Source organism: Natrix helvetica, assembly GCF_964273705.1.
Source record: "Natrix helvetica genome assembly, chromosome: 1".
NCBI classification, from domain to species: domain Eukaryota; kingdom Metazoa; phylum Chordata; class Lepidosauria; order Squamata; family Natricidae; genus Natrix; species Natrix helvetica.
This window is the reverse complement of record NC_138548.1, coordinates 185,598,102-185,624,162: the sequence shown is the minus strand read 5'-3', so window position 1 is coordinate 185,624,162 and position 26,061 is coordinate 185,598,102. Positions and strand designations below refer to the sequence as shown.

General features: G+C 35.1%; 1 protein-coding gene across 1 annotated transcript in view; it reads right to left on the bottom strand.

The window, feature by feature from the left end:
- Positions 1 to 26,061, bottom strand: part of UNC80 (unc-80 homolog, NALCN channel complex subunit) — a 167,601-nt gene that overhangs the window by 106,163 nt on the left and 35,377 nt on the right. Inside the window, exons 13-23 of the mRNA XM_081957199.1 lie at positions 24,153 to 24,563; positions 22,444 to 22,575; positions 21,171 to 21,318; positions 20,692 to 20,840; positions 20,071 to 20,240; positions 18,493 to 18,594; positions 17,700 to 17,923; positions 17,245 to 17,351; positions 14,688 to 14,784; positions 10,737 to 10,909; positions 5,297 to 5,509 (exon numbers count right to left, since the gene is read on the bottom strand). Of these exons, the coding sequence (XP_081813325.1) occupies positions 5,297 to 5,509; positions 10,737 to 10,909; positions 14,688 to 14,784; positions 17,245 to 17,351; positions 17,700 to 17,923; positions 18,493 to 18,594; positions 20,071 to 20,240; positions 20,692 to 20,840; positions 21,171 to 21,318; positions 22,444 to 22,575; positions 24,153 to 24,563 (1,926 nt within the window). The remainder of the gene's footprint in view (positions 1 to 5,296; positions 5,510 to 10,736; positions 10,910 to 14,687; positions 14,785 to 17,244; positions 17,352 to 17,699; positions 17,924 to 18,492; positions 18,595 to 20,070; positions 20,241 to 20,691; positions 20,841 to 21,170; positions 21,319 to 22,443; positions 22,576 to 24,152; positions 24,564 to 26,061) is intronic.

Sequence of the window (26,061 nt, the reverse complement as noted above, 5' to 3'; positions counted from 1 at the left end):
ATGTTGTTACAAATATCTTACAAATACTGTAAGTTCATATGCGAGTAAAGGCAGGTGAGCGAATACTTTTGGCAATATAGTGTATGAAGAAATCAAGACAAGTATAAACAATTTAGGAAACTTATCAAATCTGATACAGCAATATGATACCTCTTCCCATATCTCATCTCTTACCTATAGATAATTTTTAAAGCTTTGTTATTCAGTTGTAAGCAAAAGTCCATTAAGAGTTAAACCAACTTTATATTCCTTTATTTTTAACACAGTAACATCACCTTTTCTGAAAATACCACAGTAGTTCTCTTTTTTTCCACATCTTATCTATAAACAAATGTTTAAAGCCTCCTCATTAAAGAAAAATCCATTAAAAGCTACCAAAAACAATATATACATTTTGTCCCTGATCAAATAATCCAACTTTGTATTCCTTCCCTTTGCTTTTAAGAATCTTGATCTTTAATCCCTTTAAATGGTGTCCCCTAAATTTCTTTCATTTTTTTGTCTCTTCTAAGGAACTCCTTTGTAAGTGTAACACATCTCTTTTGTAAATCTACAACAAGAATCAAAATCTGGTTTTTCTTTGTACGCTCCTTTTAATTATTAAGACATCAGCTATTTCATTTATAAATCCAGTGTAACATCTTTCTCCACAGGTTTTGTACCTGCCATTTTAAAATCCACATTAGAGTCAGCCTCACTGTTTTATCCGATAAAAGCTGTTCCTCTTCTATATCATCTTTTAAATCCATTTTTAGAATAGCAGATAATCTTAAGAGTAATTTTTTGGTACATTGTCCCCAAATATCCTTAAATCCTTCCAATGTTAAAATATCTTGCTCCATTCTTTATTGTTGGATCTCGGTTTTTTAATTATAATATTTAGTTATTTCTGGTTTCCCCTAGTGTCCAATGTTCAAAGCCCTCTCATGATGTTCTTTTTTAATCAGCAGCATTTTCCCACAGGAAGGCTTCTTATATTTAATTTCAAAACCTTACTTCAAATTGACCTGGCCCCTTAGTCCATTTGTAAAATTAAGTATGTGCAATTCGAAGACAGATGTCATGATTCAATTTATAAGAAAATCTACTTAAGAACAAGTGATTACCAACAGAGATTCTAGAGAAAGAGGTGCAAATATTTAGAGAAATTCCAACTATATTAAAGGAAATACAAAGACAGATCTTTTAAAGGAGAATAACATTCTTTTTTGCTGAGATAAATTGAAAGGAGTCATCTTTACCTTTAGAATTCAATGCTTTCGATTAAACTCAATATTCAAAGCACAAGAGATTTTCAGGAAAGGTATGGTTCAGAATTGCATTATTCCTCAAAAGACAAAGAATCAATTACCACAAGAATTTCGCCTTAAAGAAAAAGATAAAAAGAAGCCTGATACTGATCAAGGACAGGTTGTGGAAATGGAAGCCATTGCCAGAATACCCGAAACTTTTTCATTATAATGGATGAATTGTAAGATTTTAATATAGAATGTAAATGGGCAATTAAAAGATTTAAGGCAGGTAAAGCTCCAGGACTGGATGACCTACCAAGTGGATTTTATAAAACATTTGAAGATAATCTACTTCTGATGAAGGACCTAATGGTCTCTATTTTACAAGGAAATTCTATGCCTGATTCATATCCTCTGATGCCATATCCCTTTGACACCCAAAGAGGGCAGGACTTAACTTCTGTGAAAAATTACAGACCAATTTCACTTCTTAATAATGATTATAATTTGTTTACATCCATTTTAGCTGAAGGACTAAAAAAGTTTTATGAGACTACATAAAGGAAGTTCAATGTGTTTTTCTACCCAAGAGATAACTAAATGACAATGTGAGTATAGTCTTAGAAATAATAGAACATTTACAACAACTGACAAATAGGTTTCATTACTTTTTTGGATGCAGAAAAAGCTTTTGACAATTTGATCTAGGATTTTATGGTTATAGTAGTTGAAAAGATGGATTTTGGACTTGTTTTTTGGATTTTGGAGATTAAGGGATTAATGTCCATTTATATTCTCTAGAAGGCTGAGATAATGGTGAATGGAGGTTTGACAGACTCGTGGGAAATCCAGAAAGGAACAAGACAGGGGTGTCCTCTATCTCCTTTATTATCTATCTTGATGTTGGAATTGCTAAATAGAGATATTAGACAAGACAACAGAGTAAAAGGATTACAAATTGAAGCACATAAATATAAACATCATGCCTTTGCTGATGACTTGGTTTTGATTTTGCATGATCCCTGAAGAATATTGAATATGTTATGAAGACGTTTAAAACATTTGGGAAAGTGGTAGGTTTGAAAATAAATAAACAGAAGTTGACAATACTGACAAAGAATATGAATGAAAAAGATCAGAAAAAATTAACATTAAAATAGGATTTAAAGCTATGAAAAAGGTAAAGTATTTGGGGTGATTCTTACTAATGTAAATTCTAAGTTATTTTAAAATAATTATAAGAAAACTTGCAATGAGATAAAGTTGGACTTACATAGAAAAATTAGATGTGTCATTAATGGGAAGAATTTCAGTCATGAATATGTACTACCTAGAATGTTATTTATTTTTCAGACTATACTGATATTGATTAAAGATCTTTCTTTTAAATCAATCCCCAACAGAAAAGAGATGCTACTGGAATCTAAATGAATGACATATTGTAATTTATTGATATTTGAAGAAGGGGGTATTTAATTGTGACTGGTTTAAGTATTATAGAATTTTTGAAATATTTAAATTTGATTAAAAATATGTTTTTGTAGGAGATAAATCTGAATCGAGTAGGAACTTATGCTCTGGAGATGACCATCTGATTGCTAAAGATTATAAAATGTTACTTAAAATGAATCTGGAATATGTTAAAATTGTGTGGTAAAATGGGCAAAAAAATAGCATTAGATGAGATCAATGGAAAAATATGAAATAATGGTTTAAATTTTACTTTGAATTGCAATTTAAAAGAAAACTTTTATAAAATGATGTATTGTTGCTATTTGATTCTGGATAGATTGGCAAAAATGTTTAGAGGCATTCCCAACAAGTGCTGGAAATATAATCAAACTCCAGGTACATTTTTTTTCATATGTGGTGTTCTTATAAGTATGCTTATAAGTATACTTGGATAAGTATGCTTATCCAATCATATTGGATAAAATATAATAATGACAAAAGAAAGTATTTCAATATAAGTACTAATGAAACCTGAAGCCTTTCTTCTAGGTATTATGGATAAATCAATAGAAAAACAGTTTGGAACATTGTTTCTGTATATAGTAATGGTTCCAAGGATTGTTTATACTAAGTATTGGAAAGAAAAGGGAACACAAATTGAATGTATTTTTGACTGAATTGACTGTACTGGCAGAAATGATGAAATCAACTGCATTGATTACAGACAATGGATTAGATAAGTTTATTAGAGACTCGAAGCCATTTGTGGACTTTCTGCATGTTAAATACAATAACAGATGCTTAACAGAGATTTGATTAATAAATAAATAGATTTCCACATCAGGAACATCTTTTTATGTAAATATGGCATTTTTAATTAAATAGATATGGGAAAGTATATAATTATTTGAAGACCAGTTATGTAATGGGAAGAAAATGTATCATATATTTTCAATATATTTTTCATCATTCTACCAGGGTGGGCATTTTGTTTAATGTCAGTGTAAATCAGGGGTGGGTTGCTGTCGGCATTACTGCTGGTTCGGCTCTGCGTGTGTGCGCATTTGCAAATAAAAAGGTCTGTACCTTAAAAAGTGGGGAAAAATTTTTTTTTTGCCATGAAAATTGTTCTGCACATGCAAAATACAAAATTTGCAAAAATAGAAAAAAAATAAGTTGTTGCCTAAAACTTCCTTCAGAAAAATTGAAGGGAATGCACCTAGAGTAATGATATTTGCCTTTGTGAAGGTTCTTAATATCCAAAAAGCTGTTAACAAGCCATTTTTAGAAATAATTAAGAAAAGAAGTATGCAAACTCAGTTGTTGGGGCAAGGAAGGCTTTGCCTCAGCTGCCAGAGCTTTAAAACCTGCTAAAGATTGCTGTATTATGGTCTCCTTGCAGGGAGTCAACATATGGAGTACTTGTGGGCAATCCCAAATCCTTTATCTGGAGAGAGATTCTGAAGAGCTAATCCATTTGTTGGCTCCTTGTTCCACCTCAGTGATTTGCTTCTTCTCAACAAAACTATTTTAAATCTGCCATTGCTTCCTTGAAAGTCCACATTTTTCTGTAATCCTTTCTACAACCATGTATATTGGATAAATTTTATTGTCCACAATGAAAAATAGCTTTCCTAAGGCAAAAGCAATGACCAAACTTTTGTATTGAATTTTTAATTAACTCTGATCAGTGGGTTTTTTTGACAGTAATTTGTCAAATCTATGAATAACTTACTAAATAAAAACAGAAAATTGAGTTTTCTGTTTCATTGCTGTGGAGAGGGTATAAAAACAAAACATCTAGAATGACAAAGCCTGTTGTGAACAAATTTTGTTTCTTTCTAATAATAGAAAAACCTGGAAAAGAACCTGAGCCACTGATCTTAACTTTTCATGCAGAAAAGTGGAATCATTTAAGTAACCTTGTTAAGCTACCTAAAATGTGTGTCTAACAAAACTGTAAGAAGATAGATTAGTACATATCTGAAAGCCCATGGATTATTCAGAACATAATAGTTTGACTGACTGGTAAATAATAATAATAATAATAATAATAATAATAATAATAATAATAATAATAATAATAATAATAATAATAATAATAATAATAATAATAATTATTATTATTATTATTATTATTATTATTATTATTATTATTATTATTATTATTATTATTTAATAAAATTGAAGTTGAGCGACTGTGGAAAATGAAATCGTGTGTTGTCCCGATTGTAACTGGAGCCCTTGGAGCAATACCTAAATGACTACCTCGCTATTTGGAAATTTTAAATTTATCAGATTTGAACATTCTGATTCTACAAAAAACCGCCCTACTTGGAACAGCTTATATCCTTTGACGTTACCTTAACAGTTCCTAGGTCGTTGCCTAGGCCAGCCCCAAAGGCTGTGAATCTCACCAAAGATTAACCACGCATAATAATAATAATAATAATAATAATAATAATAATAATAATAATAATAATAATAATAATAATAATAATAAGAAGAAGAAGAAGAAGAAGAAGAAGAAGAAGAAGAAAAAGAAGAAGAAGAAGAAGAAGAAGAAGAAGAAGAAGAAGAAGAAGAAGTTGAGAGGAAAGACTGAAACTTACTTCTCCCCACTGGTAGAAGAGCTTGGCTGCATTCCACTGTAACTTCTGGTTTCGTTTATTCCCCACGATTGGAGAGCGCCCACGAGAAAGGCCTTTCTTAGTAATATTCACATGATGCCCCTTCATCCATTCTGGCCAGTTGCCCCTGTTGCAGCGGTGCACAAAGCGAGCACATTCCAAGAAAAGGGCTGCCCTTGCCACCACTGGTGCCTCCTAAAATGCATTAGCAGAATATCCTTAAGATGAAAGCTAGCAGGTTGAAAAGAGCAGCGTAAAGACTCAGGGGGTCAGATGTCATTTTTATTTTAATAAAAAATGTACAATGCTGTTTCAAGCAAATGTAAATGAAACAAATATCATAGATGACTTGGACCTATCAGGCTTTTTATCAGTTAATAAGGGCAGGCTCTTTTGGCACTTGAGCAATGCTTCAAAATGTATTGATATGAGGTACACAATAATGGCTTCATCTAAACTGTAAAAGACAATGTGTTATGTGACCAGACTTTTTCAATTAAAAAATATTTTCTAAAACAATAATTAGTATTCCAAGAGATATTAAAGGATAGGATACTAAAAATATACTAAAAGTTTTACACTATTTTTATACTAATATAAATGAGATTGCTATAAATAAATCAAGGAAAAGAATAAAAATAAATAAATTTTTCAAATGTTAATATATTTGTTTGTAAGAAACATGAGTCTATAAAAATGAGAATTTTACAAATTATTCCTGTCATCTAAATAGTTTTGTAGGGCTTTAGTTCTAATAAGTGTTGTACTTTAGACTCACATCTGGGCTACCACTTATTTTTATTTATTTATTGAATTTATATTGATGCCTATTTGCCCATGACAACTCAAGGCGGCTTACACACTATAAAACCACATTTAAAACAATAAAACTAATAAAAGGAATCAAATATTAGATCAGTTCATTCCAAGGTAATACCAATTCATAATTTGTCAGTACAACAAAAGCTACTTTGGTTATTCTTCCTTCCTTCTTTTATTACAGAGGGACTAATCTGTCTGCTGAAAGTTAATTTGTAATATCCCATGTCTGCATTTATTAATTAATTAAAGGTAACATGAAAATTAATTTGCATTTGCAAATGCCTATACTGTATATACATGTTTGTATATGCTTTCCAAAACATATATATTTTCAAATAATACATCAGTTATAATCAGCTTTGGAACATTATTTCCACCACTATATACATTTCAGCATGGCTTTTTGTTCCTGTTCAAAAAGAACAATCTGGAAAAATGTTCTTATCAAAATATTACACATTCTATTTTGTATATAGTTCTGCGAAATACAAATTAGGTAACTTCAGATTAAATTGTAAACTGAAGGATTTTTCTCCAATCTCTATAATCCATAGTTATTTTTTTTCAAAATTTGCACAAATTGAATTTGCAAGTAAATCTATATTGGCAAATGAGTGGAGCTCAACTCAAACTATGGAACAGACAAGGCAATACATAATTACACAGTACACATGGGGAGAAGGGGAATCTAGGGTTTATTCACATCACACCAAACAATCACATAATCCAGTTTCATACATGTTCAGTACTCATTGTACTGCAGCTCTTTGTTACTTAATCCAAACAACATGATGCCAGATTTGTCTACTTTCATACATATATCCAACTGAGCCCTGCATTTTTATGTAGCTATTACCAAGTGGGAATCAGTATTATTTAATTCATGTAATTAATACATGAACTCACACTGTAAATAATCATTAAATTTCTTTTTTTCCACTAAACTTCCTGATTGACATAAGAATTTCCTTCTTGCCTCCAAAAAAGCTGAACTCTCCCATCTTGTTTCATGTTAACTAATTGCACTGGAGCAAACAAGGCAAATACAAAAGATCTTTTTCTCTTATACCTCTTTAGCTGCAGTAAGATGAAGAGTGAGTTTAATGTTTATATTTTTATAAATATAAAATTAATTATTGTTTATATTTACTCTTCTATTATGTTATGCAACCCAAAGAGGCCATTATACCTACAGTTCTGTGTTGAGCCAACCAGCCCATATTAGCTCACCAATCGAATCTGCAACTACCAATGTTTATGTATTTAAAAGTTTAAGTAATGTGAACATTTAAACTTAAATGGAGAAAATGAATCTGAACTCTGAATGCAAATCTATCTCCCACAGATCCAAAGTGGACTGTGAGGGAGCCACGTCTGCTTTTTCTAACAAGTAAGAGGTAGGCACCTCTGTTCAATTGAACATAGTTTTGATTGGAATGCTTGGCTCTTCTCTACAGCTCTAAAGGCAGCATCAGCCCTCAGACCTTTATCGCAAGAGCTATTTCAGCTACCTCTAATGCCTCAAGCCTTATCTCAACTGAGGATCCATGATATAGCTTTCTGCTGGCTCAAATTCATATGAAACAAATGTTATCCAAATTACACTTAGAGTCAACATGCTGAATCTCAGAACATTATGCAAAGGCATTACAATAGCTTACCTTACACCCAGAGCAATCTGAAGAAGCAGCAAGAGAAAGATGAAGATGTTTGACAGAATGGATAAGGATGAATTCACACCACAGAGAAACACATCACAAATGAAGAGAAATGAATTAGCCACAAGCTGCATAGCTGAAAAGAACCATAAGTTACCACTTTCATTGTCCACAGAAACAAAGCAATGCAAGGCTGCAAAATTCAAAATAAGATGCACATTTTCCTCATAATTTGCTTATATAGCTGCCTCCTGCTGCTTTTACAGTATTTGTACAATGTAGCTTAAAGATGGTGAAAACAACAATAACAACATAAAAACCACCATTTTCTTTGACAGCTTCATATAATGGCAAAAAGTTTCTGAATAATGAATTGAACACATAGATCAAAGGATAGAGAAAAACTTCAGAATTTGGGGAGGGGGGGAAGAGTTGATTGTCATTAGGAAAGTTAAAGTTAATTTACAATTCATGCTTCAGAATATGCAGACTTACATAGTTCCTGAGAGAATTGCAGCATTCATTGGAGTTAATGAGAATCAGCTTGGAATGAAACAAGCAGCCTTCTGGGTGGATATAGGGATCCCACAGAAAGTGCTTACAGAGAAAACACAAGGACTTGGACTCTGGGAAACAGATCTTTGCCTCCCTATGTAACATGTTCCCTTGAAAGGTCTGAATTCCTCCTGCTGACATTTCCTAGGTATATGCATAAGAAGCCAGACGGATATGGAACCTCTTATTCTGCATTGCAGAAAGAAAGGACAAACATAATGTGATCAGGGATACCAATATCCCAGAAGAGATGTTGTTCATAGGGATTTCACTTAAGCACTAGCCCTCTTCAGACACTTGTAAGATGTCACCTGTACATGCAAGGAGAGGGATTAGGCATGTGGATATTTAATCTCCCATTGCCCCTCACAAATAATTGCTGTTGCTTCTTCATAGAGTGGGTGGTTGTACCAATGAGGGTCCTATTGATGAACATTCTCCTAAGCACTGAAAACAAGGTTACAAATCATAAAAAGTATTCTCTAAGAAAAATATAAAGTAATTAAAAATGTATGTGGCGGGGTGGTGTGGTGTGGTGTGGTGTGGTGTGGTGTGGTGTTTCATACCAGGAGACTTGCAGAGGGTTTCCTTGGTAAATCTTCTGGAAACTCTTCTATAGATATTAGCATGCTTTTTTTAATGGCTGTCAACATATAAAGGCAACATGAAATTAAGGCAGAGAAAGAGAGAAGGAGGAAAGTCTAGTTGCTTTCCTCAAACGAAGGGACTGAATGTCCAGAGAATTCACAGATGTCTAGAGAATATGGTGAATCTTCTATCACAAGTGTCAAAGATGACACGCCACCCAACAATGACTCTAGAAATCATGCCTCATTCTAGCATGATTTTTGAAGGCTGTGAAGGCTGCAGGAGAATGGGCTGTGCTCTTGTATAATCTCTGGAGCCTCTGAAAATTGCACGAGAATGGTGCATGCTTTTGTGTAGTTTTCAGAGATTGCACAGTTCCCCTTCAAGAACAAAGGCCTGGTTTGATCCAGAAGTGCCTCTGGTAGGCCGCAGAGGCCTGTCAACAAAAAGAGAAGACTGCCTGAAGATAAATGGTCTGCAGCAGATCCCAGAGAGCGCTGGGCCACAGGAACATTGTGCCATTCCCCAAGGCTCATGTGCCTCAGGGATATATTTATTTATTGTTATTTATGTTTATTAACCTATCTTTCTAAATAACTCAAGACTGGGAATACCTAATATTCCTCCCTCCTCCTATTTTCCCCAAACAACCATCCTGTGAGGTGGGTTGGGCTGAGACAGAGTGGCTGGCCCAAGATCAGCCAGCTAGCTTTCATGCCTACAGTGGGACTAGAATTCACCATCTCCTTCTTTTCTAGTCTAGTGCCTTAACCAAAATGTCTCCCAGAATACTCTGAGCTGAGCTTTTTGAGTGGCAGTAGTGGTATTAGGCCTCAACTCCAGGCCCAGCCTCCAGTGCTGCTATTCAGAATGGCCTAGATGGGGTCATCCTGGGGTAGGTGGGGAGAGATAGAGAATGGTGTCTTGAGATGTGGGACTACTGGTACAATTACACAGAATAAAAGCACAGTCAGGAGGAATGGGGGTACAAAAGAGAAAATTCATACCTTATTTTCTCAATGTCGTCCCAAATGAACCTAAATCTAACTACATCCTAATATAACTTGAGAAATAAATCAAAACGTATCCCTGAGGAACCACTGACTTGAGGATGCTAGCGATTGGGAACATGTCTGCATAGGTAGAATTGCTTACAAAAATATATCATGCAACATCAAAGGTTTTAAACATCAAAATACTATATTAAATGGCAATTGCTGTAAAATCAGCAATTGGTGAGGAGCATTAATGGTAGATGAGATGAGAGAATAGCAAAAAGTAGCTTGCACAATGATTCTTTGGATTCCAATCTATACGGGATATGGATTATTTAGCCCTTGGATCCACAAATCCCAGGGTTTAAATAACTCATAAAGCAGAATATAGTGAAAACTTCCTCAAATTGCTATCCCTTAATCTTCCAGAGAATAACTTGAGACTCATAGCTCATAGGTTTGTGTTAATTATTGATAACATCAACTGAACTCTGTGGAATTACTGTAGTCAGAGTTATAAATGGCATAACTGTATAAGAGGCTTAGTAAGTGGAGTTGTGACAAGTGGAGCTTGAATAAGAAAATAATTGTTTTCATTAGGCATAGCATAAATCCAAATAAAATGAAAGACATACCGTAATTACAGATGGATAAAAAAATAAATTTATTAGTCATTGTGCTTAGCATTAGTATTCCCATCGTTTTCTAATTGTTTTCTCTCTCCCAGCAGTTACCATACTCCAGCACAAACCAGAGTCTTCAGTATTATAAACAGAACCCATAAGCAAGTGAATAGAGACTTACAAGATCAAGAGCAGCTGCAAGAATAGAAGCATCAGGGATTGTTCCTGGTTCACAGCAGTTTAAGAGAAATTGAAACCGCTTCATGCCTTGCCGAATGGCTCCCAAATTCACCACATTCTTGCATTTGTTTCCTTCTTGGTTGGAAGTCAGATGATCTTCATAAGTCTGGCAACCTTCAAAGAAAATCCAAAAGGGAGGGTGGGAGAGAGGGGAAAGAGAAAGCCCCCATGGATGTTTAAACATTCATTGGGTCTACTGACAATTCTGAAGCAAATGTCTCCTATTGATCTGCCCTGTCCTTGAGCATCAAGCATGACAAAATAAGAGAGGCATATATTCAAAGTATCTATGACTGCAACAAACTCTATGAAGTCTTTAGGACAAATTTTCTTCTCACCTAGTAGCAGAAAAAATAGGTAAGGTTTATTCAAGAGTGCATTGGATCAAAGTTCATCACAGTGGGTGAAAATACTGATTTTAAAACTTTCTACAAATGAATTATGCTTGGTCTATCCTTGGGACATTATGATTAGTCCACCATTGGGGCAGTGAATGAGAGAAGTGTTGCTAAATGTGCAGGAAGTTCACAGGTTATCGAGAAGAGGTATTATGAGGATGTTCAAAGAAGTTGTATGTTGAGGTCGGGTGTCAGCTTGAAACCTGAGCCCATATTCTATGGATTTATGAATGGTCATGATTATATCACCTCTGAAGATAACCTTGATTGCATGGCTGGTATTAAAATATGGAATGACATGTACCAAACTTAAGATCCTTTATGGAAAAACAGAAGACATTAGCACAATTAATAAATATATCTGGATAGCACAATCGTAACTGATTATTATAACAGAGAAATGATGCTTAAGAAAATAGCTTCACTTTGTGTAAAACTTTGCACTTATTAAATTTAACTTTTTGACTAGTCAGAACATTTTAAAACAATGATCCATCTCAGGAAGCATGAGAGAATTAGGAAAAGTCACAACAAACCATCACATATATAAAAGAGAAAAGAAAAATATTAACGAAAGCTTATATCCATGTTCAGGGATGAGTCAAAATTTGTAATCTATAAAAATAACTCAATTTGAGTAAGTCTTCTTTTCTGTGTTATTTCCTATATAACTTATTCATACAGTCATAAAACTGGAAGAGGCAACCTTCCTGTTCAATGCAGGAATCAAAATCACTCCAGGCAGATAGCTGTTCTCTACTTAAAAATACTGAATACTATCATATCTCCCTCAATCTTTTCTCAAGGTTAAACATACTCAACTTCAATGTTTCTTCATATGGCCTAATTTCTAGTCTCTGGTCATCTTTGTCACCCCCTTCTCTAACTTATCTAGATTCTCTGATTTATTGTTAATTCCTTCCAACTTTATATTACTTGCACATCTAATACAAGCTTTTTCTCCTTTAATGATCATTAAAGTATAAAAAGTAGAGGACTGACAAAAAAACATAGATGAATACTCTTTGAGTACAGTTTTCAAGAGAACTAGGTATCCATATCATTATCATTTTATTCAAGTCATGTTTGTGATACATCTTCAGGTAGTTACCTGAATTTTGGGCATAACCCTGTTCCCTAACTTAATTTCCTCAATCGGCTGACTGTCTGAAATCAATCAGATTTATACTCCCTCTACTGTCCTTTTACTTAAAAAGAAGAAGACAACCAATTACCCACAATGGCAGTAATTCAGGAAATGACTTTTTCATCCCTCACAGTTCAGCAAAAAAATGAATGAGGCCTGTACTTTGGGATTCGAAATGACAAATTGCCAACCTTTCTGATTGACAAGCTCAGTGTCTTAGCCACTGAGCCACCTAGTCATAATTCTTCTCTTTTTTCAATTTGATTTCAGTTCCATTTCTATGAGTTCTACCCATTGCTCACTCAATGAATGATGTGGCAACTCATTCCTGGGATTGTTTGGCTTTTTTTCCAGTTTTCTGTACTACAAATACTGTACTTATGAGCTAACATTTGAGTAAGATTGAGTAAGAGTACCATATTTTTCGGACCACAAGACACTCCAGACTATAAGACGCACATTAGCTTTAGAGCAGGAAAACAAGAAAAAAGAATCTGCCTCTGCCTCCCAGCATCCATCTGGTATTCATCTGGCTAGCATCCTCACTGCTGCCGCGGCTTATTCACTGTGTCCCGTTCGCTGCTGCTGCATCCCATTCACCGCTGCCACGTCCCATTTGCCACAGCTGCAGCCTGTTCACCACGGCCCATTCGCTGCTGCCCATTCACCGCTGCCTAGAACAGCTGATCAGTGCTGCACCAAACCCCCTTCCCCCGCTGCAATATTCACTCTAAAAGACACACAGACATTTCCCCCCACTTTTGGGTGGGGGGGTGCGTCTTATAGTTTGAAAAATAAAGTAGTTGCATTTTATAATCAAGGTTTCAGTCCTGGGGTTACTCATATTCTGTGAGGCTGAGCTGATCTTTATATAATATATGTATTCCCTCTACGTTTTATTTTAAAACAAGTTACTTCTTGGCACCTCACTAAGATCTTTATATTGCATGCTATTGAGTTGTGAACTAAAACTATCCATTAGCTCTTATTATCACATAATCAAAAGCCAAACAAAGTGGTATTTTCCACTGTTGGATAAGCTGGTCTATGTTAAAAACTAAAGGATTTTGTACAATATAAAAAATTCAATGCTGAAATAAAAATATTTCTCAAATAATATGTTAAATTGAAATATGAAGTATGTAGCACCATATCCTGCAGTCATGCTTGACTTTAACAAAGTAATCATGATATGAATTATAATATGCATTCATTTCCTGCCCAAAAACCATCTAAAATCTTTCATTGAAAGTGCAAAGATATTCAAATCTCATTGCTTATAACAGCATTAGGCTTTGCTATGAATTGTGGGAAAAAAGTAAATTATTCTTCTGGGTACCTGTTTGGAAGGATACCCAGAAAGAGCCCAAATACGTCTATTAACATATTAAGATATACCAACAACCATATGTCATATGTCTTCATCCGAAACATCATTTTCTTTATGTAGAAAGGCATTTTATGATGGAGCAATGACTAAATGAGGCAGTGACATTACTTCCATGTTTAATGAAGTATAAGCAATATGTAATGTTGGGTCATGTAAAGTTCCATGAAAAAGACAACTAAATCCATTGGGATGCTGTGTCCATTTTTCAATGCAAAAACAGCAAAATAACAAGATGCAAGGTTGTTTAAAACTAAGCAGAAAAGACCTAACCTTGTTTAGAGGCAAAAACTTGTTTCCTTAAAAATAATAAAGTAATCAATCGTATTTGTCATATAATTGTTTTCAATGTCATTCACAATTTTGCTAAGAATGAAGGGCAGCATCTTTATAAGAAATGGCATGAAGACACAAGACAAGCAAACACAGAAGAAAAGAGATAATTAAAACACATTTGTACAGGGTTTTCCATTTCATCAGTGCTGAATTTTACTGAAAATGTAGATGATCAATAATGGGGAATAAAAGCTGGTGGGCACATCCAACATTTCACATCAAGGAGCTAAGTGAAATATTAGCAGACTGTGTTTGAACCAGATAGCTTGTTCCAAATTTCATATTTTCCAAATGGTGGATTTGATTTCTTGAAAGGTCAATTTTGCCTTATCTAAATGTATTGGCCCATATATGCTTTTTCTTCTTGGCTAGAACTGAATGAAAATAAAAAATGATATAAGAAGAAATGAAAAAAGTAGTGGCTACAAAATATATAAAGCCATAGAAAACAAAATTGGGTCCAGAAAATATGTTTTTAAAGGTAAATGGTGAATTAAAGAAAGAATATAATTTTTTTTAAAAGAAGGAACAAAGGACTGAGGAAACAGAACCCTGATTTCTAACCATCTTTTTCTTCTGTGTGATGAAGCCTGGATGGATGTCTTCGGCAGGTGCGCCATTTACCAAGACGCTTGAAGAAATTCTCCTCTTCTTCACGCCCATTTTCCATTCCACTTCCAGGCCCACCTTCTGATAGCTTCACAGCACTAGTAAATTTCACCTAAATATTAAAAGAAGCATTATTTCATTGTTTTCATTGCTGATGTAAACATAGCATTTTAAAATATTCTTCTTAATAAATATTCTCCTTTATTAGTAATATTTTAAATCTCATATCTCCATAAAGAGAATCCTGTTGAGGGAATCACAGCTGAATAAGTAGGAAACAGGAGCAAAACAACCTACCTTCCTTCTCTTCCCTCCCTCTCTCTCCTTTAAGGCTTAATATATCTATTCTTTTACCTCATGACTCTTAAAGAAAACTAGTCACTGAAGAGAGAGATAAGCAGAGGGCTAAGAAAGCTAGTCAGTGGCTTCATTTTCTCTGCCTGTAGAAATACTTTATGAGCTCCATTATTTTTTTAATTACTTTATTGCTTTGCTGGTTCAGAAAAATCCTCATCCATGAAGTAAGTTTAGCTTCTAGTAAAGCAAAATTTAGCTCCAATAAAACAACAAAACCTATAAACCCATAGTTTCATATTTAGGTTCCTTGCAATTTACAATAAGCTGGCAATGTAGAGAATTATGATGGGAAATTAAAATGCTTGAGAAATGCTACTGAAGTTATAGCTCAATTCCAACCATTTAACCATGTTTAAAGCCTTCTGCATGAATTTTTACATATGGTAGTTCCACTCTCCTCCTCTTTCTCCCCATTTGTTATTTTATTCAGCTTATGAGAAATTTTGTTTTAAAATTATTTGTTCTTGTACCAAATTCTTTTAGCTCTAGAACCTACAGTAAGAATCAAACCTCTAAAGTCCAGTTAACTTCAATTAACTTTGTTTTTTCCCTTGGATGATATGCTCTCTGATGCTCAATAAACTGAAGATTTCTCATATTTTAAATTGTTATTTAAAAGCAGAAAATTGAATTTGTGCCCAAAGTATTTTCCAATCAGACATGACAAATTGGGGAAAGAAGTTGTTTGTGTCCCTATTATTCTGGAATATATAATCAATTGGGCTATATATTTCTCCTTTCCAATCTATTTTAGCCCCATGGTCCAATTTTATTTGCATGCAAACATCACAATCTATTGTTCTTTTTTATTTTCCAGGCTATTTCCTAGTCTGGCCTTTTCAAATATCTTTTATAGGATAATTAAAATAGCATTGGGGTGGCAGGGGCTTGATAACCTCATTGATTCATTTTTGTTTTGTTGTATTTAGCCACTTAATAATAGGTTTGTACATGCTATATATATATGTTAAAAATATAGTCTGCAGTTAGCTGGTTGGTTTAGTTATTTTTCTCCCTTCAGAAGTAAATGTTCTTCCATTTGTTGAAATGTATTGTGCAAATCTACTGAGAGTATAATACAATACAATACAATACAATACAATACAATAGTAGAGTTGGAAGGGACCTTGGAGGTCTTCTAGTCCAACCCCCTGCCTAGGCAGGAAACCCTATCCCATTTCAGACAAATAGCTATCCAACATCTTCTTAAAGACTTCCAGTGTTGGGGCATTCACAACTTCTGGAGGCAAGCTGTTCCACTGATAAATTGTTCTAACTGTCAGGAAATTTCTCCTCAGTTCTAAGTTGCTTCTCTCCTTGATTAATTTCCACCCATTGCTTCTTGTTCTACCTTCAGGTGCCTTGGAGAATAGTTTGACTCCCTCTTCTTTGTGGCAACCCCTAAGATATTGGAACACTGCTATCATGTCTCCCCTAGTCCTTCTTTCTCTTAAGCTAGACATACCCAGTTCCTGCAACCGTTCTTCATATGTTTTAGTCTCCAGTCCCCTAATCATCTTTGTTGCTCTTCTCTGCATTCTTTCTAGAGTCTCCACATCTTTTTTACATCGTGGCGACCAGAACTGAATGCAGTATTCCAAGTGTGGCCTTACGAAGGCATTATAAAGTGGTATTAACACTTCACGTGATCTTGATTCTATCCCTTTGTTGATGCAGCCTAGAACTATGTTGGCTTTTTTGGCAGCTGCTGCACACTGCTGGCTCATATTTAAATGGTTGTCCACTAGGACTCCAAGATCCCTTTCACAGTTACTACTACTGAGCAAGGTATCATCTATACTGTACCTGTGCATTCCGTTTTTGTTGCCTAAATGTAGAACCTTACTCTTTTCACCATTAAATTTCATTTTATTAGATAGACACACATTAGACACACATTTCAAAACAATTCTTCTGCTTTTCTTGTTGTATTGATGAGTGTGTATGTGTATGTGAAAGGAGACTCTGCAGCAAGAAACGGAAGTAAAAGCTTGCATGGTCCTAGTCATTTCTTTAAGATGGAAGACTGACAGTACTTGGAAGAATGCACAGATTTAGAAACAATATGCAGTGACAATTTCAGTCCAGGAAGAAAGAAATATAGATGTTGAAGATATATTGTAGGTATGGATACACAGAAAAATAAACATGCACATTCATTATTAGATAGCTTTTTATATTAAAAAAGAGTGATGGTAGAAAGGTAGATATTTACCCTGGAGCTCTGCCTGATGAAAGAGAGACGATCCACAGAACTAATATCCAGAAGATCTTCTACACCATCTGCCAGACCAGAAATTGATGAACGTTTCAGCCAATTCCCTGTAGTACAGAAAGCATAGGTTTGAATATCTTTCTGATTCTACTAATTGAATAATGTACATCTCTCATTACTGGTACTAAGGACTCAATTCCTAACATCTAAACAAAATATTTGGAGATGGGGAAAAATTAAAAGATACAGAATAGCATGACAAAGTATCTTCATGTAAAAGGCTTCCTGTGTGGAGAGAATTAATGGAGACCCATATTCAAGTCTGACCTCAACTATGGAATCTGGTTGGATGACTTTGGGACAATCTCTGTTGCTTTCATTGCTGAAGTTATGGAATTAAAAAAGAAAATAAATCCCTACATGCTCCTCGAGAAAAGGCACAACATCTAACAAACCAATAATTGAATGACCTAGTGGGAGTTTGAGTTTCTTTCTCAGGGAGATCCGTCTGGAGCGGGAGCGAGAGCGCCTCTCTGTGGTCGTTCCTGAGTGGGCAGTTGTGCATTCAGAAGTGTCTGGCTCCGACTGGCTGCTGGTATCACTAGCTGCACTCTGAGATTTAAACATTTTCCGCCAGAAATCCTTGCGGCCTAAGGCTGCTCCTTGCATTTGTTCATCACTGTGAAGGAATTACATAGCTGGTAAAACTTAGTAGACTGAAAAAAAAGAAAAGAAAATAGGGCAGCATTTTTATCTTTTCTAACCTTGTCCTGTGCCTGGTCATTGGAAGTTGTTTGGCTAATTTTAGAAGAGGGAGTAAGCCATAAACCTATCATCATAAAAGCAATGTACTAAAAAAAACACAATAATTGGATTTCATGACCCTTGTAAAGTAGGATGGTAAGCACTAAGAGGACAGTATATAATATTTCTAATAAAGTAATAATCTTTACGTAGTAAATTAGGAAGGTGTTGAGATGGTGAATATGATTTGCCTAAGGCTAGGCAGAATAAAATATTCTATATTCCTAGCAGTGCAGAGAGCAGACGTTGTTGAGAAACAACTTCCATATAATTATTATGTGAATCTCTTTATCTCAGCTATAATAGCTAACTTTTACATTACTACAATGAAAACGAGGAAACCAGCTGGTTCAAGTCTGAACAGTGCTGTTTTTGCTTTTTAAATTATGCTTGTATGTAATCTGATTGTTGATTAAAATACACTTTATTGATCAGTTTACTTACTGCTCAGGAGTTTGTATTGGACGACCTGAGATATAGCCACGACATTCATCAGGAGCAGTAGACAGCTGTCCTTTATCAATAACAACACTTCCTACTTCAGATCTACAAGGACAAAGCTACTAGTCAGAGAACAATAACATATTGCATTTATTCCTGTTTAGCTTCTCAATATTATTTTTAAAAGTATTTCTAAAACAGAATTCTCTCCTTCCATCAGTACTTCATATATCAATCATAAATGGCAATAGCAGTCAAGGGCATGAAAATATACCAATATTATCTAATTTGTAAGTGTGCCTATTTAATGTAAATTCAAGAATGCTTCTAATTAAGTTAAATAGGATTTAATTAGCTTATATGGGACTAAATATGTATAGGATTCCATTACAAAAAGGGATAGAGTTAACCACAATTTTCAGACAGATTCTTTTTTAAAAAATTGTGTGTTCTATCAAATTGGAATTTCTCTCCACATGGACAGATATATGGTAAAAAGGGCATGCTGCTGTAAATGCATCTTGGCTCTAGCTTAGTAAAAGCTTAAGAATATATATATTTAATATATGTTTATATGTGTGTGTGCTTATATATACTGGTATTATAGACAGAGACAGATAAATAGAATTAGCCGATATATATTGGGGATAATTCCATACAATAATGGGTAAATCAGAAAAAGTTGTGTATGAAACAGTTGTTAGAAAAAATACTTCCATGTTTAATTGGAAAAACAAATGACTTGAATTGAAAAACATCTCACTTGAATTAGTTAGCAAAGAAAGACTCCTGGCACATTTTTTTCCCCAAGAGTATACTTTACTAAGAACAAAGTGGTTACAGATTTTTTCAAAGCAGAATCTGTTGGCTTTGTGTGAAAACAATGCAATTAAGTTCCCGTTTTTTTTCTCTGGCCAACCCCTGTTATCAGTCAATGTCCTATTAGAAGTTCTCAGGTTGTTTTGGAAACAGCCCCTTCACCATCTCCACATTCCTTTTGCCTGACCTTGTGCTGCTGGATTAGTGCGACTCAGTATCAGGGCTGGCACAGCTTCATTTCCCAACCCCAACCAAAACCCATCCTTTCCTCACATTCCAAGCACTCACCTTCCTGCTCAGATTGAAAATATCAGGTTCGCAAGATCTGATGTGAAACTAGAAGCAGAATTGCAGCCATGACAGAGAACATGGATCTATAACCTGAGTATGTTCCATATTGACATGAAGCAGACCAACCCTCTTCATAGATAAATGACTGAGATGTCTACTTAATCCAGTATCCTATTCTCCTATGTTGTATAAAAATAATATTTTGTAGAACAGCTTTTCAGCTGAGTAACCTGAACGCAGTTCTTAACTGTGCTTTAATCCTATGCATTTGAATGAAATTAAAGCACATTTCTGTGCTATCTACAGTTTATGAATAACATAAGACTATCTTTAGGGAAGGGAGGATTTTTAGAGCAAATAAAATTAGCATGATTCATCTTCTCCCCAAAAGCAAGGCTGACAAGTCTGGGTAAGGCTGACCTTACTACACCATTCAAGCATCTTAATGGTTTTTCCAGTCGAGATACATACTTTTTACTCCCTGGTTGTTTGGGTTCTTGTTCAGTATTTTCTTCTGTTTTTCTTCCTGGAATCAACTTTTCTGCACTGTCCAAAAGAGCACTAAGAGCTACTCTTCTGAAAACATTTCCATGAGCCTCCTTGATAAACTGTACCAGTTGTCGGATGTCACAGTACAAACCCTGAAACGAGCAGGATGTCATTTTAGGGGAGCAAGGGGGGGAGACCATTGTTAGGCTTCCAACATACAAACACTTCCATTTTCTGTTTTCTCAAGTTTCAAGCCTTCTGTTGCCATGAAATAAATTTCAGCAATGAATTAATAGAAACTGCCTGAAAATGTTGAAAGAAAAGGTCAAAGAATTGCCATTTTGAACAACACAGTAATGACTTTTTCAAGTCAAATTAATGACTAAATACAAATTCAAAGGGAATTTGTTTCTCTTGTGTTCTACTAAACCGCATGACATTTTCTAAAATTTACTAGCCAACATTTATTAATTAATTTTTTTAAACAGTTTATATTTTGTCTTTCCACTTGAAAGAAGGCGGTGCAATTCAACAATTTATATTGAGAATAGAAAATTATTTAAAAACCTGTCATAACTGAGTGAAAAGGAAAGTTGCCTGTACCAGATTCTCAGGACTATGGAGCTCATGCGTAGTGGAGGCACAGCGAGTGATCAGAGATTTGAACATAGCACTGACAATAATGCCCTCAATACTTTGGGCTGTAGATTTGTTGTCCATGGTGGTAAAGTTATTTCCAAAACCAGCCTTGTCTACAAAAAGCAAAATAAAACTGCATGGTTAAATTTCAGAAAAACAGTAAGATATACATTTGCAACACCTGAACTCAGCAATTCCTGATCTGCAATAGCATTCTCCATCCAGAGGAGGGATTTGTTACTTTGGAAAACCACAGCGGAGGGCGGGGGGGTACTCCAAAATGAACTTGGCAGTATAAAAAAGGAGTGAAGACAAAGTGCCCATGTTTCATTCAATTAAAACAAACAAAAAGTTAAACACATACATTGCACATACACAAATTAATACATTCAGGCACACATTTACAGGAAAGCTGAATGCTAAGGATGATACTCTATACTTACTGTCAGTAACTGGCTCCATGCAAAATCCTAGCAAAGCATGTAAAAAATCCACCACGTTGTTCAATGAATCTTTATTCACATAATCTCTCATTGTTTGACGAAACTGCATCTTATCCAGTTTATATAACTTTGTAAGGCAGTTCTGAGCCTGTTGAGAAAGGTTTTAAGAATGCCAAACTTAGGTTCTGGTGGTAATAATTACAGAAGACCATAGTGAATTCAACCTGTTAGTTCCCAGGTAATTAAAACAGTACCCAATGAACTTCACAAAATAACTAGAGAGAATTTAAACAATTGTCTTCCTATGTTTAGTGATACAATGACTTACTGGACCCAAAGTTTCCAGGAATAAAGGTTTAGGGATAATACTGTATGTAAGCTACAAGAATTTAAAATTAAATACATGTGCACTATAATTTAGAAGACAAATGCATAGGCAGCTACTTAGCAACAAGGGTTAAGATAAGAAACTAGTTGAGGCTGATAGATAATGACTAGACACTACAGTACACAATCAAGTTTTTTGTTTTACTTCGTTGTTATGTTAGGAGCTGTTCTAGACCTCCCCCCCCCCCCGACATCAGAACCACCACCGACTTCCGCTCCTTCCGGCAGAAACTAAAGACTCACCTGTTTCGACTGGCTGGCCTGGCATAATTTCAACGCCTATCTCCTGGCATTTATATTTTACTGGTTTTTAAGGGTATTATTCTAGTCTTAATTTTATTGGGTATTGGGATCTTAATGTCTGTTTATTTTAATTATTTATTAGCAATACAGTCCTGCACATCTTTTATCCTCCTCTTATGCATCTATCCATTTTATATTTGTATATATATATTTTCCATGTAGTAATTTTAATTGTTTTAATTTTGTTCTTTGACATGGACTGTACACCGCCCCGAGTCCCTTTCGGGAGAGGGGGCGGTCTATAAGCGCTAATAAATTGAGAAATTGAGAAAATTGATAAGGGCTCCTCTTTTGCCCTATCACTATTCACATTATTCTAAACATTCATGGTTGATTTGAAGCTAAAAGGGTTTCTCTAATGTAGATATGCTTTAAACACTAGAAAATTTTTCCATACCTGTCTTTCTATTATCAAAACCATATTAACCAGTATGTTGGTATATGACTAAACACTGCACCCTAAGCACAGGCTCCAGACATAACTACTGGAAAGCTGTTGAAATCCGTGGTATCCAAATATTATGGATTTAAAAGGGAAGATATTTGGAAGCAATTTCTTTTCCATCCTTTGGCAGTTTTATACCTGATGTCTCAGACGATCTCCAGAGAGTCCTCGGTGACCTTCTCCACAGCCATATGCACAGCCCAGAGACTTCACAATTTTTATCAGCATTGTCAGAGCCAGCCTATGTGTGCTCACTGGAGTATTTTCATCCTTAATAGCACAACATTTGAAGAAACCAGAAAGACCAGAGAAAAAGCTATTCAGTTTACAATGAGAATCAGAAAAATAATATCAAACTGATATACACCAATTTATCTATTAACAGAATAAAACTTACACAGAAAAAATGCTCTATAAATGATAAAATGAGACCATTAAGGCTTAAAGTTTCCTTTCGGGAGAGGGGGCGGTCTAGAAGCATTAAATTAAATTAAAAAATTAAATTAAAGTTTCCTTTAAAGGAGACAGCTTTAATACTGGTAAACAAAAAGATCAGTTTTATATGGCTAGATTGCCTTGGTCTGATCAAAAGACTGAAACATAGAGAGAAGCAATTCCCTTTATTGTTTACAATCTTGGAAGAAGTAAGAATACACAGTACAAATGTATTCTAGATCCAGCATCTCCTTCTCACCAATGTCAACCAGATGCCTCTGGAAAGACCACCAAGAGGACATAAATATAGTAATCTCAGAAAACACACCTGTTTTCTACAAGAACCAGCTCTAGAAGGTATACTGTCTTTCATCCTGGCTATACTATTGTTACTGGTGGTCTGATCCATGTTTTCTTATCTCCCCTTAAAGTTGTCTATATTGTTGGCTATCATGACATCTTGGAAAATTGAGTAACAGTGTGCTACGTGCACACATATTTCATGTGGTCTAATCTTTCTCACCCTGAGGTTAATTGAGTTACTCTGGATTGTAGTATTTTGAACTGCATACCACATATGACTGCATGTTAGATTTTGTAATGATACAACTATATATAAACAGTTTTGCTTTCAGATCCCATCCTAATGAATTCCAACATGGAATTTGTCTTCTTCGTAGCATTTACTGATTAAGTTGGTATTTGTACTAATTATTCATCACATCACAAGGTGCCAATAAGTGAAACCTGCATGCTTCACTCCATTTAAATGTAGATCCACAGAGGACTTCACGTTGAGGGCAATTGATCTGCCAGTTGCAATTCATGTATCAGCTTGCTGAAACTTTTATTTTGCAAGATTGCTGATCTGGTAGAACTCAGAATAATATGCAGTTCTTCAAAAGCAAGTATTCTTGCATTTGTTGTTTGTAGCTCACAGTAAAGTTTTACAACTTTTTCCATGTTAATACTAATAAAATGTGCTTATTGCAAAAGGTGTACAAATTTAACTAGAAGAAATTCTTCAAGTTAAGATGGGAGTGTAAGAGCATCCTTCTAATTTTTGCTTCAGGAAATTAAACCGTAAGATCTTACACTGCATGCCACATACACTGAAATGACTTGGATAATTCTTTTATGTGCTCTTCTATCCCATACTCTATTTCAATCTTTACACATTCATGTAAATATCTGAATAGGGATATCATATGACAACACCTCTGAAGGCAAACAGAAATAAGAACAAACCTTAATTAATAGCCTGGGATTTTAACAATTTGCAAAACACAATATCAGAAGTTAAATTAGGCAATGGACTATTGCATCAATATAGAAGTTTCGATAAATGCCTTTCAGCATTAACATAATAGTATTGATTGGTAAACAATGAGCCCATTACAGCTTCAACATACCTTGTCTTCCTTTTTATCATTCTTTTCAAAAGATCTTCCTCCACCTTCTCCCCCTCCTTCTCCTCCACCACCACCTCCTCCATCTCCTCCACCACTGCCTCCACCTCCAGCAGCACTTCCACCTCCTCCTCCTCCTCCTCCACCTTCTCCACTGCCATCTCCTGTTCCAATTATTGGAGCAGTCCCAAATCCAGACGCTGAGGTAGTCACAGCCCCCTTGAGTTGAAAGGAAGTTTCACTTTGTCTCTTTTCATTGGTCTCATTCTCCTTATTCTCACTTTTCCTTCTGACCTTCTCCACACAGGGTACCACACCAAGCTGAAGCAGACATTCCACAATATTGAGGGCCACATCACAAATTCGGGAGCTGATGTCATGATTCAAGACCAAGTAAACTGCTTTAAGAACCACCTTGAAAGAAGAAATGTTAAATACTATATTCATTGTTTGCAAAAACATGACTGCAGGTGTCTAAAGAAACGGTCTAAATGTGATATTCTATAACAAGGGGCATGTTCAATTATAGCATAATAGCAGGTGAATGAAAATATGTGTGCACCATTTATTTAAGCCACCCTAAGCATGATCCAGATTAATTTTCTGGTAGCAGTACTTTTTAGCTGATCCTTTGATAGAAAGTAGTTTGTTGCTGAAACAATATGAAACAAAAACAATGTTTCATAAAATCGTAGATTTTCAAGTCCCTGGTCTGAAATATGGCTAGCTGCACACACACCTAGTCAAAGGAGCTTGCCACTTCCTTAGTTACTACAGGTAGTCCTCAACTTACAACCTCAATTGAGCCCAACATTTATGTTACTAAGTGAGAAATTTGTGAAGTTAGTATTGCCCCATTTTAGGACTTTTCTTGCCACATTTGTTAAGTGAATCATTGCAGTTGTTAAATTAGTATCACGGTTGTTAAATGAATCTGGTTTTCCCCATTGACTTTGCTTGTCAGAAGTTTGCAATAGATGATCACATGACCCCGGAACACTGCATCCATGATAAATGTGAGTCAGTTGTCAAACATCCAAATGCAAATCACATGACCATGGGGATGCTGCAATGGTCATAAATTTGAAAAATAAGTCCCCTTTTTTTCATTTGAACAGTCACTAAGCAAACTGTTGTAAGTCAAGGATTACCTGTATTTCCATTGTCCAACTCTTACAGTATTTGCCTTTCTGTGTTTAGAGACTATTATTCTGGAGCATACATTATGGGATAGTAGACCTCCTTTCAAATATTTGAATACTATTCTCATATTTATAGAACATCAGGCACCTTGCAGGTCTTCTAGTCCAAGCCCTTGTTGAGCAGGAGATCCTATACCATTTCAGATAATTGACTGTCCAGTCTCTTTTTAAAAGCCTGCAATGATGGAGCACCCACATCTTTTGAAGGGAAACTGTTCCACTGGTTGAGTGTTCTCACTGTCAGGAAATTTCTCCTTAGTTCTAGGTTGCTTCTCTCCTTGGTTAGTTTCCATCCATTACTTCTTGTCCTGCTTTCTAGTGCTTTGGAAAATAAGTAGAACCCCTCTTCTTTATGGCAGCCTTCAAATATTGGGACATTGTTATGGCAACCTATTCCTTCCTTTTACTAGACAAGACAAACCCAATTCCTGCAATTGTTTCCCATGTTTTAGCCTCCAGCAACCCAATAATCTTTCTTGCTCTTTTCTACACTCTTTCCAGAGTCTCAACATATTTTTTATATTGTGGTGACCAAAACTGGATGCAATGCTCCAAGTGTAGCCTTACCAAGGCATTATAAAGCAGAACTAACACTTCATGTGATCTTGATTCTATAGGTCTGTTAATACAGCCTAGAATTGCATTGGCTTTTTTGGTGGCTGCAACACACTGCTGGCTTATATGCAAGTGTTGTCTACTTGGATTGCAAG